The 13,392-nt window shown below is 39.4% G+C and overlaps 1 protein-coding gene and 1 non-coding gene across 2 annotated transcripts in view; one reads left to right on the forward strand and one right to left on the reverse strand.

The window, feature by feature from the left end:
- The window catches only part of LOC144339977 (uncharacterized), a 359,243-nt gene extending 348,503 nt beyond the window's left edge, over nt 1-10,740 (forward strand). Inside the window, exons 3-4 of the mRNA XM_077997472.1 lie at nt 8,457-8,510; nt 9,785-10,740. Coding sequence (XP_077853598.1) covers nt 8,457-8,510; nt 9,785-9,893 — 163 coding nt within the window. The 3' untranslated portion in view covers nt 9,894-10,740. The remainder of the gene's footprint in view (nt 1-8,456; nt 8,511-9,784) is intronic.
- Nucleotides 1,316-1,419, reverse strand: LOC114677168 (U6 spliceosomal RNA). The gene has a single exon (XR_003728472.2). It is a non-coding gene; the product is annotated as a U6 spliceosomal RNA (small nuclear RNA).
- Nucleotides 10,741-13,392: the final 2,652 nt, after the last annotated feature.

The following is a 13,392-nucleotide window of genomic DNA, read 5'->3' on the forward strand; positions in this document are numbered from 1 at the left end:
TCTATTTGGTTTTGCAATAAACTTTTACTGCGTGTTAATTTTTTTTTTTTTTTTTTTTTTTTTTTTTTTTTTTTTTTTTAGAGACAAGGTTTCTCTTTGTCACCTAGGCTAGAGTCCAGTGGCACAATCATGGCTCAGTGCAGTCTTTAACTCCTGGCCTCAAGCAGTCTTCCCATCTCAGCCTCTTTAGTAGTAGCTAGGACTACAGACCCACACCACCACCCCTGACTAATTTTAAATTTTTTTTTTTTTTTGTAGAGACAGGTCTCATCTAGGCCTCCTACAGTGTTGGGATTACAGGCATGAGACACTGTACCTGGTCATATTCTGATTTGAGAATTCAGAATTCTCGGCATTTAAGGAGAGATGCTAAAGCTGTCCATTATATTCCTAGCTCAGAAGTAACTGGAACCCTGATGTTCTCTTGCCCTCTGGTCTCCCACCTCACTGCTTTTTTTTTTTTTTTTTTTTTAAATAAGTGGATAGCACTACTTTTCACATTGATTCCACCTCTGTCAAATGAGCCACTGACTCTAAAGTTGAGCAAGTATTTCTCTTTGTGTTCAGTCATTTCATCTATAAAACAATGACCATCACGTTCTAGTGTTTAAGAGGTTAAATTTCAGAGTCAGACTTCTCACTTTGAACCCTGCGTCCCATCATTTTCAAGCTGTGGTAGCGTGGGTGGGCTGTTGAAATTTTCTGTGCTCCCATTTCCACATCTGAAAATGCAAACCCACCTCACGGTTTTGTTGTGAGGATTAAAAATGAGTTAACACGTTAAAAAACTTAAAAACAGGGGCACTCAACAAGGATTCAGATAGTGTTCAGTTTTTCTTTTGCAGGGTGTCATTTGAACCCAGATTGGTTACTTCTCAGAAGTGGGGATTAGCTTCTTACAGAAGGGTAGGTGATCGGAAAGGTTTAGAAGTGATGAAACAGTCACAAGTTAAGCAGGTGCATTGTCATTACATATTCAGGAACCCTCTAAGATGTTTCTCCTACAGTTGTGATTTGTGGAGCACAGTTTGAAAACCACTGTATTTGCTTGTGTTGGTGATATCTTCCTTCCATTGTTCATATTCCTCCTCAGGTTAAAATATTTGCCCATTGTCTCTATCTTGAAGAGACCTTGTTCCTGTGGTTTTTCCCTTTTCTTTTACTGTAGTTTTTTCCTCTTTATTATTATTTTTTTAATAGTAGAGATAGGGTCTCACTATATTGCCCAGGCTGGTCTTGAACTCCTGGGCTGAAGCAGTCCTCCCACCTCAGCTTCTCAAAGTGTTGGCTTGAGCCACTGCTCCTAGACTGTTTTTAAAAAATGCATTGCTTCAGGAATTTGCATGTCCTCTTTGCACAGGGGCCATTCTGATCTCTGTATCATTCCAGTTTTAGTGTATGTGCTGCCAAAGTGAGCACCCCCTCTTTCTTTTACCACAGTAGAAGACACCTCTTTGCAGATAGTAACCAACACTACCTGAGGAAAGCTACTGCTTCCTTATTCGTAAGGTTTAGCTAGAGTTATTGTAAGGATGCTTTCGGAGGGAAGCTAACATGATGGCACTGCTGAGGGCTTTGTGCACACTGCCTATGATGCTGTTATTGTGATTTATTGCTTTTGTTTGTTTGTTTTTGAGACAGAATATCACTCTGTCACCCAGGCTGGAGTGTAGTGGTGCCATCTTGGCTCACTGCACTCTCCGCCTCCTGGGTTCAAGTGATTCTCCTACGTCAGCCTCCCAAGTAGCTGGGATTACAGGCATGTGCCACTACGCCTGGCTAATTTTATTTTTTTAGTAGATATGGGGTTTTACCATGTTGGCCAGGCTGGCCTCGAACACCTGACCTCAAGTCATTTACCCACCTTGGCCTCCCAAAGTGCTGGGATTACAAGCGTGAGCCACTGCACCTGGCTGGTTTTCCTTTTATCCTTTTTACCTTCCTAAATGCTCTTCATGGTCCCACTCTGATATTTTTCCCATGAGGCCCTCCTGATGACTTATGCTTTTGAAACCTTTACACTATTATGTCTTTGTTTTGTTTTGTGTTTGAGACAGAGTCCTCTGTCACCCAGGCTGGAATGCTGTGGCGCAATCTCAGCTCACTGCAACCAATGCCTCCTGGGTTCAGGCAATTCTCGTGCCTTACCCTCCCAAGCAGCTGGGATTACAGACGTGTGCCACCATCCCCAGCTAATTTTTGTATTTTTAGTAGACACAGGGTTCCGCCATATTGGCTAGGTTGGTCTCAAACTTCTGGCCTCATGTGATCTGCCCGCCTCCGCCTCCCAAAGTGCTGGGATGACAGGTGTGAGCCATCATGCCTGGCCTTACTATTTCACTGTTATGATCCATTTCTTCATTTATTTAGGTCTCATGTCTTTTCATTAACTTCTGAATAATTATCTTGCACCTTGTTTGTTACGTTTATTTCTATTTTGTTAATTATTTCACCAGTTGATGGACATTCAAGATGTTTCCACTTTTGGCTATGATGAGTAATCTTGCTAGGAATATTTGTGTGCAGGTTTTTGTGTGGATGTGTATTTTAGTTCTCTTGGTTATATACCCTAAGGTGGGATTGCTGCATCATATGGTAACTTTATGCTCAACTCTTTGAGGAACTTTTGGACTGTTTTCCAGAGTAGCTGCACCATTTTACATTTTCACCAGTAATGTATGACAGTTTCAATTTCTCCACATCCTCGGCAACATTTGTTGTAGCTGTTCTTTTTGTTAAAACAATTCTAGTGGGTGTGACGTGGTTCCTTATGCTTTTGCTTTGCATTTCCTCAGTGACTAATGATGTTGAGCATCTTTTCATGTGCTTGTTGACTATTTGTATCTTTGGAGAAATCCTTTCATGTCATTTGCCCATTTTAATTTTAATTTAATTTAATTTATTTATTTTTGAGATGGAATTGCGCTCTGTCGCTCAGGCTGGAGTGCAGTGGTGCAATCTCAGCTCACTGCAACCTCTGCTTCCTGGGTTCGAGCAGTTTCTCCTGCCTCAGCCTCCCAAGTAGCTGGGACTACAGGCATCCACCACCATGCCTGGCTGATTTTTGTATTTTTAGTAGAGACGGGGTTTCACCAAGTTGGCCAGGCTGGTGTTGAACTCCTGACCTCAGGTGATCCACCCACCTTGGCCCCCAAAGTGTGGCATTATAGGCGTGAACCACTGTGCCTGGCCAATTTGCCCATTTTTAAATTGAGTTTTTTTGTGTCATTCAGTTGTAAGAATTATTTATATATTCTGGATGCAGATCTCTTATCAGATATATATTTGAAAATATTCTATCTCATTTTGTGTGTTGTCTTTTGACTTTCTTGATGGTATTCTCTGAAACACAGACATTTTTAATTTTGATGAAGTCCAATTTTTTTTTTTTTTTTTTTTTGGTTACTTGTACTTTTGGTGTCATATCTGAGAAAACTGTTTGCCCAGCCCCACTCATGAAGGTTTACGCCTATGATTTCTTCGAAGAGTTTTATAGTTTTAGCTCTTACATTTAGGTTTTTAATCCATTTTGAGTTAATTTTTGTATATAGTGTGAGGTGGGAGTCCAACTTTATTCTTTGCATGTGGATATCCCATTGTCCCAGCACCATTTCTTGAAAAGATTATTCCCAGCACCATTTCTTGGAAAGACTGTTCTTTCCATATTGAGTGCCTTGGCACTCTTGTTGAAAATCACTTGACCATAATAAGCCTTTATGGTGTATTCCTGGGCTCTCCACTCTATTCCATTGATCTTTATTGATCAATAGAAACAATTCAGTCTTGTTTGCTTGCCACCACAGTAATCAGCTTTTCTCTAATAGGTACTTAGTTTTCTTTAAAAAAATAAATAAATAAATAAAATTACGTTTTTAATTCCTACATCTTTTCATCATCTAGTAGATCCTTGCTTCCTCAGCCTTTTCTGAGTATAGGTACCAGGAGAATGCTTCTCAGGCAGTGCTTTCATCATGTTGCTGCGGGCAAAGAGTAGTCAGTGGCTCCCTACCACAACTGCAGGTGAAGGAAACTCCCCTGCCTCTGTCGCCCAGGCTGGAGTGCAGTGGCGTAATCTCAGCTCACTGTAACCTCTACCTCCTGGGCTCAAGTGATCCTCCCACCACAGCCTCCAGAGTAGCTGGGACTACAGATGTATGCCACCACACTTGGCTAATTTTGCATTTTGTTGGTAGAGATGTAGTTTCACCATGATGCCCAGGCTGGTCTCAAACTCTTGGGCTCAGGCTATCCTCTCGCCTTGTCCTCCCGAAGTGCTGGGATTACAAGCACAGCCATTGTGCCTGGCTGTCCTACCTGCTGTTTGAAGCCCATCATCTAGCCCTGCCCAGCTTTCCATACTTAATTCTCTCCATTCTTTAACTCAAATTCTCTTTTCCAGTCAGGCCTGTTTCTTTTATGCCAGTCATCACATCTCCATTCCCATCTTGTGCCTTGATTTTCCACATTCAGTATTCTTCACATTTCCCTTGCCAGTTGTGTTAGTCCATTTTCACACTACTGATAAAGACATACCCGAGACTGGGTAATTTATATGGGAAAAAGAGTTTAATGGACTTACAGTTCCACATGGCTGGGGAGGCCTCACAATCATGGCAGAAAGCAAGGAGGAGCAAGTCACGTCTTACATGGATGGCAGCAGACAAAGAGAGAGCTTGTACAGAGGAACTCCTCTTTATAAAACCATCAGATCTCATGAGGCTTACTCACTAACATGAGAACAGCATGGGAAATACCTGCCCCCATGATTCAGTTACCTCCCACAACATGTAGGAATTCAAGATGAGATTTGGGTGGGGACACAGCCAAACCATATCACCAGTTTAAATGTGAACACTTAGCATATTTAGAGCCTTTAATATCAACCTGAGGTACATATTTTTCAAGTATGATTTCTTAAAAGAATCACTTCTGTATCATTCATTTTGCCACTTAATGCATGGCCTAGTTCTGATTTTTGGAGCATCTGTTAACATTGAAAATCCTGTGCGGGGTCCTGCCTTCTGTTGTTATACAACTATTTTACCTAGCATTTCTTCCTATTCATCATATAAGTTATCTAAGGGCAGAGATCATTTTTAATCCTTTCATGGGGCTAAATATGAAGTTGATTTTTAGCATATTAAGGTCTGCAGTCCCTTAATCAAAATCTTTAGGGGCCGTATGTATTTAGGAAATCAGATTTCTTTTAGATTTTAGAAAAGTAATAAGCTGCATCATGTACCTCGGTACTTAACACCCCCAGCAGCATCTGGGATAGCACTTTGTAATCAAATGTATTAATATTTTTGCTGTGAGACATATTCTCCAGTGAGGAGGTCTAAGGCAGGATCCTATATTTAAAGATTTCTATTGCTATAGCAAAAAGTGATTATTCACACTAAAATGTGATAATGACTATAAATAGTCTGCTGTTAGTTCAGGTCAGGTATGCTTTTGTTACCAAATGAGTTATGGTGTAATGTAGTTTGGATTGAGTTGGGTTTCAGAATTGTGGATAATGGATTGTGGAGCTTCACTGATTCTTAGTGTACTCTCTATTTATAGAGCTGACAATGCAATTCTTCTGTTGTGTACTGCTCTGTGCCAGTCTAGACTTCTCTTTTGAGGCTCTTAGCTCCAGCATCTTCTTCCCATCTATTTTTCCTGTACACTACTTTCCTCATCTCAGTCCTCTGTTTTCAAACTTGCAGTGTTGTACCATTAATTGTCCCCAATGTTCCTGTGAAAAGAAGCTACTTTTTCATACCCGTAAAGTCTCAAAATTATTGCAGAGAGGGTGTGATAGTAATGCACTTAGTATTGAGCTTGGGAAGAAGGCATTGCACTCCTTATGCCACAGTCTTCTCTACAGGGAATACTAACAGGTGACCATGTAGGGGAAGCAGGGCATTGTGATGGCATTCACCTGACAGAACTACTGATGAGGTTTCCAGGTCTTGGCCTGGAAGAAGTTAGGCATTCTTGGCCTACCACGAGGTTTCAGACTCATCCAAGACCTCCTATAATCTGACTCCAGTCTAACCTCTCAGACAGAGTCACTGTTCCTCAGATTTAGGGGTTTTTTTTGTGTGTAAACATGCCTATTGACCATTCCATGAACAACATACTGTATATGCTTTTCTGGCTTCATGCATTTTTCCCTTAGTGACATTTTTCTTGTGTATTTAATCTTACAGTACCCCTTTGGTAGATCCGGTAGTATTCGGAAACATTTCTCTTAGTGACATTTTTCTTGTGTATTTAATCTTAAAAGACCCCTTTGGTAGATCTGGTAGTATTCTGAAACTGGAATTGGATATGATTTGTTTAGAGGCTTATGGTTTTTGTTTTGTGTTGTGTTTTAAAATAATCATGAGTTTTTCATGTGCCCTGATGCCTGGCGAAGTTGCCAAAATGAAGCCACGTTAGACATGCCACATTTGTTTAGAGACAGATATGGTAAGAACTAGGAATCTTAGAATGTTGGAGCTGGACATTACATTGTGAGTATAATGTTTTATAAATCAGGAAGCTCAAATCAGCAAAGCTCCAGAGAGGTTAAGTGTCTTGCTTTAGGCACACTGCCTGATAGTGGTGGAACCGAACTCCATTATTTCTTTTGAAAGTTTTAAAATCCCATGTTTTTTCTTTTTGGTGTTAGAGCTAATACTTTCATTTGTTTCTTTTTTTTCTCTTCTTTTAAGCAAATTTAATACTCCTTCTGGATTTGGAAAACCTCTTCCTAACTGGTTTCAACCCATAGGAGAAAAAAATCATTCTGCTTCAAGGTGCAACATTGGTAAAAGTAGGATTTTGCAGGCCATATCTGATTAATCAAATGATCAGAATGGTCTATGATTAGAGATTAGATAGCCTCTTCTATGTTTTTTATTGCTAATAACAAACCAATTTAAATTATGCTTTTGGTGTTTCAAGCTTAGTAAGTTTAAAGCGTACTAAGAACTCAGCTGCATTCTGTTCCCCTATGTGCATCTCCAACTTGAAGATAAGGTTCAGTCACGCCATGTGTGATTGATGGTGTTAAGTGCCACACTTTATTTTTTTAAAACCTCTCTGCTGTGTATTGATTGAATAAAAGCAACACTGATTAAAGAAAATGATGAAAAAAATTCATGCTAGTTTGAATTTATAAAATGAAAAATTAAGCTCCAGATGGAGCCTCTTAATTACCAGAGGAAAACAGGGAATTACTATCATTAAAACTCAAAGCTGAGGAGCCTTGGCCCTTTTGGGTATATCTAAATTTCATGAACCAGTTTTTGTTTAGGAAAATAGTCACCAAATGGGATAAATATTTAAAGTTTTCTAAATGTTGCACCTGTCTCTTGTCACTGTGTTTCCCACCGACCTTAAATATTCTGCCAGACTGTACCTGTTAGCATGTTAGACTGTACCTGTGGCAGAGTGCTAAGCCATATGTGCTCTCAGTGGTGTGTCAGAGTTTTCTCTTCTTTTCTGTCATCACATATTTTAGTTTTTGAGTGTGAAGCTAATGTAGATTGTCTTGTCCTCCTTGTTGTGAATGTCCTTGGAGAAGTCCCTTTCCATCCTGGGCCTCAAGGTCCTCTGTTTGAACTATGAAGAGATTGTAAACTGTGAAGAGTCCCTTCATTCTCTGAGATCCTATGATTTGGCTGAATATTTATTTATTTATTTTGAGATGGAGTCTTGCTCTGTCTCCCAGGCTGGAGTGCAGTGGCATGATCTCAGCTCACTGCAACCTCTGCCTCCCGGTTTCAAGTGATTCTCCTGCCTCAGCCTCCCGAGTAGCTGGAATTACAGGTGTGAGCCACCCCGCCTGGCTAATTTTTGTATTTTTAGTAGAGATGAAGTTTCACCATGTTGGCCAGGCTGGTCTCAAACTCCTGACCTCAAGTGATCCACCACTTTGGCCTCCCAAAGTGCTGGGATTATAGGTGTGAGCCTCTGTGCCCGGCCTTGAGTGAATACTTTAAAAAGTATTTTTATAGTATAACTTTTATGAATAACTTTTATTTGATTTGAAAAGGAATAACAATATCCATAACCAAAAAAAGACAAAAAAATTGCAGCATTCCACAAGAAAAATCTGAACTTTGGCTTGAGTTTCCAGAACTTGTAGTCAAGTATTTATGTGAGTTGTGAGGGGATAAGATAATTTAGGGTAGATTTATACAGTGTTACCATTTATTATTTTTTGCGGTTTTATTTTTTTCTTACATTTGGTTGGTGTCACCATTTATTCTTTTGTATACTCTTTAGCCTCTGGAGAGGGCATCTCTGTGTTTATAGAAGAAAAATGTGACTCTCATGTTGTACACAGCCCTAGACGGGACATTAAGGTCTTCTAACTGTCCTAGGCTTCTTAGGAAGATACTGTCTTCGTATTTTAATTTGGAATCATACTGGCACAGGACTCGGTATGCACTGTAACTCTTACTATTCTATTTTTTCAGCTTGGATTTACATTGGGCAACGTGGTTGGAATGTATCTGGCTCAGAACTATGACGTAAGTGGCCATATCCATGACTGCCTTGATTCCATGTAACTGTTTTAGAGTGACTTTTCTTTGTTTGAGGTAAGGTGTGACTTCCAGCATAAATGAGGTCCATAGGGCTGAGGCAAACTCCTGAATATTGAGAATGGTTTGCCATTGTTTGAAAAAGTAATACAGCTCATGAAACATCTGTCCTCTTCCGTATCACCACAAGAGGGAAAAATCCCTTCAGTTCAGCTGGGCTCATGAAGATCCTTAGCTGTGGCTTGTTAGCTCAGAGTAATATTAAGTTGGGCTCTTAAAATTCTTAGGGAAATCATGTGATAAGTGAGAATTTAAAGATTAATTGGATAATATTTTCAGCCCCACTACCCAGTAGTAGAGATGACTTAGAATTTTGGAGATGCATCTGGGTAGGGGGACTGAAAAATATAGATCTGTATTCCATCTTCAAAATTCTAAGGGTAGCACATTTGAGGACAGAGTTTTGTGAAGTTGTATTAACCTCGCTTTATAGATGGCGATGTTGAAAACCAGGTGGTACAGCAGCCTACGAATGGGGATTCTGGACAGGTGTTTGAAAAAGACAAGCAAGGGAAACATGATATTGATTTGTTTTGTTGTAAAGCTTTTTGTATGACAAAGGGAATTCCTTTGTCAACCTTCGTTTGAGTCATATAGTTTTCTAGGCAAAGGCTATATTATGTCACATTTATTGTTTATACTCACAACCTTTACTTGGCACCAGATCGAGTGGAAGTGGGTATACAAAAGTAGAAGTGGCTTTCAGAGAGGAGCACACTTATCTGACAACTTCTGATATCTTTCTATGCAGTTATGAGGCTAAGAAATACCACTATTGGCCGGGTTTAGTGGCTCACGCCTGTAATCCTAGCACTTTGGGAGGCCGAGGTGGGCAGATTGCTTGAGCTCAGGAGTTTGAGACCAGCCTGGGCAATGTGGCAAAAGCCCATCTTTACAAAAAATAAAAAATTAGCCAGGCGTGGTGGCATGTCCGTGGTCCCAACTACTTGCGGGACTGGGGCGGGAAGGATCGCTTGAGCTCTGGAGGTCAATCCTGCAGTGACCTATGTTTGCACCATTGCGCTCCAGCCTGAGTGACAGAGACCCTATCTCAAAAAAGAAAGCAAAAAGAACCACTGTTTAGGAGATCTCTTTCGGAGGAAGATAAAAGCTTGTAAAACCATTTATCTTTGGAGGAAAAGAAGTACAAGAATATTGATTAGGTAGATGCAAAATTATAATAATCTTTTTTCTCTTTAAAGATACCAAACCTGGCTAAAAAACTTGAAGAAATTAAAAAGGACTTGGATGCCAAGAAGAAACCCCCTAGTGCATGAGACTGCCTCCAGCACTGCCTTCGGGATACACTGATTCTACTGCTCTTGAGGGCCTCCTTTATCATCTGAACCAAAAGCTTTTGTTTTCGACTCCAGCCTCAGCACTTCTCTTCTTTGCTAGACCCTGTGTTTTTTGCTTTAGAGCAAGCAAAATGGGGCCCCAATTTGAGAACTACCCTACATTTCCAACATACTCACCTCTTCCCATATTCCCTTTCCAACTGCATGGGAGGTTCTAAGACTGGAATTATGGTGCTAGATTAGTAAACATGACTTTTAATGAGTAGCGTCTTCTTTATTGTTTGCGATTTTTACTACCTTTTGTCAAGAGAAAAACAGATGAGTTTTGTATAGCTGGTCAGATACAAATAATAGTGACTTCACAGTTTAGCAATTATAATGGGTACTTTTTAAACATTTGGTACTAAATTATGTTGCTACAAAGTAATTAAAATTAATATCTAGAGCTAGTTTTTGGTGAATTATTCATTTATTTTGTACTGCTGTTAGGCAGCTCTGTAGTTGGTAATTTAACCAATGAGTCAATTTGCTGTTCATTAACTAAGAAATGATTCTGAGAATCCTGTCAGGAATTGGGGAATGAAAAAATACGCAAAATAATGGTCTTTGTCCCAGTAGAGTTCGTAGTCTATTTAGTGTGCATGTTTTTCCTTAATGATGTATTTGATCTGACTTTTCCTTCTCAGAAGAATCATACTTGGGATTACAGGTACATTTGATGTTATGTGATGGATAAGTGAAAAGTTTTTAAAGGAGATTTTATACCTTTTCACATTAAAAAAGGTATTTGTACTATTACTTTGTAGTGATTCTCTTAAGAAAAAATGTAGCCCAAATGTATAGTAAAATCAGCAGCTCAAGAAGAATTTCTGCTTCTCTTTGTAGTTGATGCTTTGTTTTATCCTGCAGTCAGAAATTCCCTGTATTTGTCAAATGTATAATCAGCTTGTATTGTTTTTAAATTTAAAAAAAATTGAATAATTAACTTTTCCCACAGGACAAGATAGAAAAGTAATTTCACGTAAAGGGCCTTTCCCACCCCTGTTCTCTGGCTCCTGGCTCCTCTTTGACAAGTTACTGTTACCACTTTGCCTTACACTTTTGAGAAAGAGTCTGTGCCTAAACAAACATGTGTAACACAAATAGTAACTATACACAGAGGTCTGACCCTCGCTTCTTTTTTTTTAATGGAGATCATTCTATATCAGCAAGTAAGTAGCAAGGAACCTCATTCTTTTTTTGACTGCCTAATATTTTTTTGAATAGATACAACATAATTGATTTAATCTGCTACTGGTGAATGCTTAGGTTGTTCTTTTGCTGTTACAATGATAACCTCATTCCTAATGTTATTAAACATATCGATTCAGGATAGAGCTATAAGATAAAGTCCTGAAAGTATAGTTTAGACTAAATATAAATACCCATTTCATTAGCTGTTTTGTTTCAGAGGGCTTGTTGAGCAGCTTCACTAATAATGCCATTTTTGAAGACATGGCAGGTTCAGAATCAATACATTGGCAGAATTGTGCAGAGCATCTTTTTTCAGACAGTAATGACACTGATTCTGTATGTGATAAAGTGATTCTGCTTCTCTTTGACGAGTTGCATCTCTCCTACATGGAAGTAAGTTTTATTCCTGTCAAGGTTGTCTTTGTGTGTGAGACAGATTAGGATTAAATTATGGTTTGACTTTTCTTAGCAGCGTGATCATGGGCAAGTGGCTTATTCTTTTTTTTTTTTTTTTAAAGTTTTTTTTTTTTTTTTTTTTTTTTCCAAGACAGAATCTCACTCTGCTGCCCAGGCTGGAGTGCAGTGGCACAGTCTCAGCTCACTGCATCCCCTTCTTCCTGGGTTCAAGTGATTCTCGGGCTGCAGCCTCCCAAGTAGCTGGGATTACAGGTGCCTGCCACCACACCTGGCTAATTTTTGTATTTTTAGTAACGACGAGGTTTCACCATGTTGGCCAAACTGGTCTCGAACTCCTGGCCTCAAGTGATCTGCCCACTTCAGCCTCCCAAAGTGCTGGGATTACATGCATGAGCCACTGCGCCCAGCTTTTTTAAACTTTTAGGTTCATTTAATAGGTAAATTGTGTGTCAGAGGGGTTTGTAGCTTATTCTTTCAGAAACTCTGGCATTATCTGTAGATGTGGACGTAAATATCCACCTCATGGGGTTTTCATAAAAAAATTATTGAGATAATGTATGTAATGTTGCACAGTGCTTTGCAGACTATCTAATAAATAGTAGCTATTAGTACAAACTTGTTGCTTTTTGGCTAGTTCTGCAGTCACTTTTGGAATCAGCTTATGAACCACACAAAAAATTTGTCATTATTCTGTAGTCACTGTTTTTGATACTGATGAAAATTTACAGTATCCACCTGGATCATACCATCTGGCTCACAAGATTTGATCTTGAATTGTTAGCGCAATGAACTAGAGCCCCAAAGGATGAAGGTTTACCTTGTGGGTATTAAAAATGCTAGAAGCTTAGAAAGCTGTTTCCAAAGGGAGATTCCTTGTTACCAACCATGATAGCATTGCTATGGTGTATGTGGTCTCCCAGAGTGGCTGCTTTGGGATGGGAGGTCACTTAGCTATTAGAAGTTAGGTCTCTTTGTATTATACCTTATAAACAAGGCTCATTTGGACTTAGGGCTTCCCTTAGGGGTGACACTTAACCTTGCCAAGGAGATCATTTCTACCAGTGGGATCCATCCAGCAGATCAGTTCTTAAGTTCAGCTTCATCATGTGTACTGCTACACAGTGCAGGCTGACTTCGCATTCACCATTCAGATGCCCTCTCCTAGTTTTATGTTCTTGGCAGCAATGAAAAGGACCTCAGAGTTCTCAGGCAAGATGATCTTCACTGAGCTATATGTTGGAGGAACCCAGAACCATCATGGTTTTAGGGTGCAGTTGAAAATCCTTGCTGTGAATGGGGTTTGTGACACTGAAAGTTACCCCTTCCCTGGGAATTTTGTGGGAACCCTTGCCACACAAATCAATGGAGCGGTGGGAAGAAGCACCACAAGAAATGCCTTTTTTTTTCCTTTAAAAAATGTTTGAAAACTCCTACTAATATGGGTAGGAAAACTTCTGCCACATCTGATCATAAAATGAGAGTTGCTCAAAATACTAGTGCAGATCACTCTGACATGTGAAATACAAGACTTCAGGATTGGTGCTGGAAACTTAATAAATACAGTGAACTTGAAAAGCTTATCCCTAAACTGTAATCCTCCCAAACAAAACAAAAACAAAGCAAGAAAAAAAAAAAACCTTATTTAAAATTGTCAAAAGAGGCTGAATTTTTTGAAGTTACCAAAATTATATCTTTAGACCTTTCTTCTGATTTGGTATTTTATGTATTTAAGCAGTTACCTGATTCTGATTTAAAGGAGCAATTTTATTTCTTCTTTTCTAACTCATTTACCCAATGAGTTTGTGTGACTGTAGAGAAAAGTAGGCTGTGTGGTTTTTCTAGTTGTCTATACACGTTGCCTC

The sequence above is a fragment of the Macaca mulatta genome, chromosome 3 (genome assembly GCF_049350105.2).
Source record: "Macaca mulatta isolate MMU2019108-1 chromosome 3, T2T-MMU8v2.0, whole genome shotgun sequence".
NCBI lineage: Eukaryota > Metazoa > Chordata > Mammalia > Primates > Cercopithecidae > Macaca > Macaca mulatta.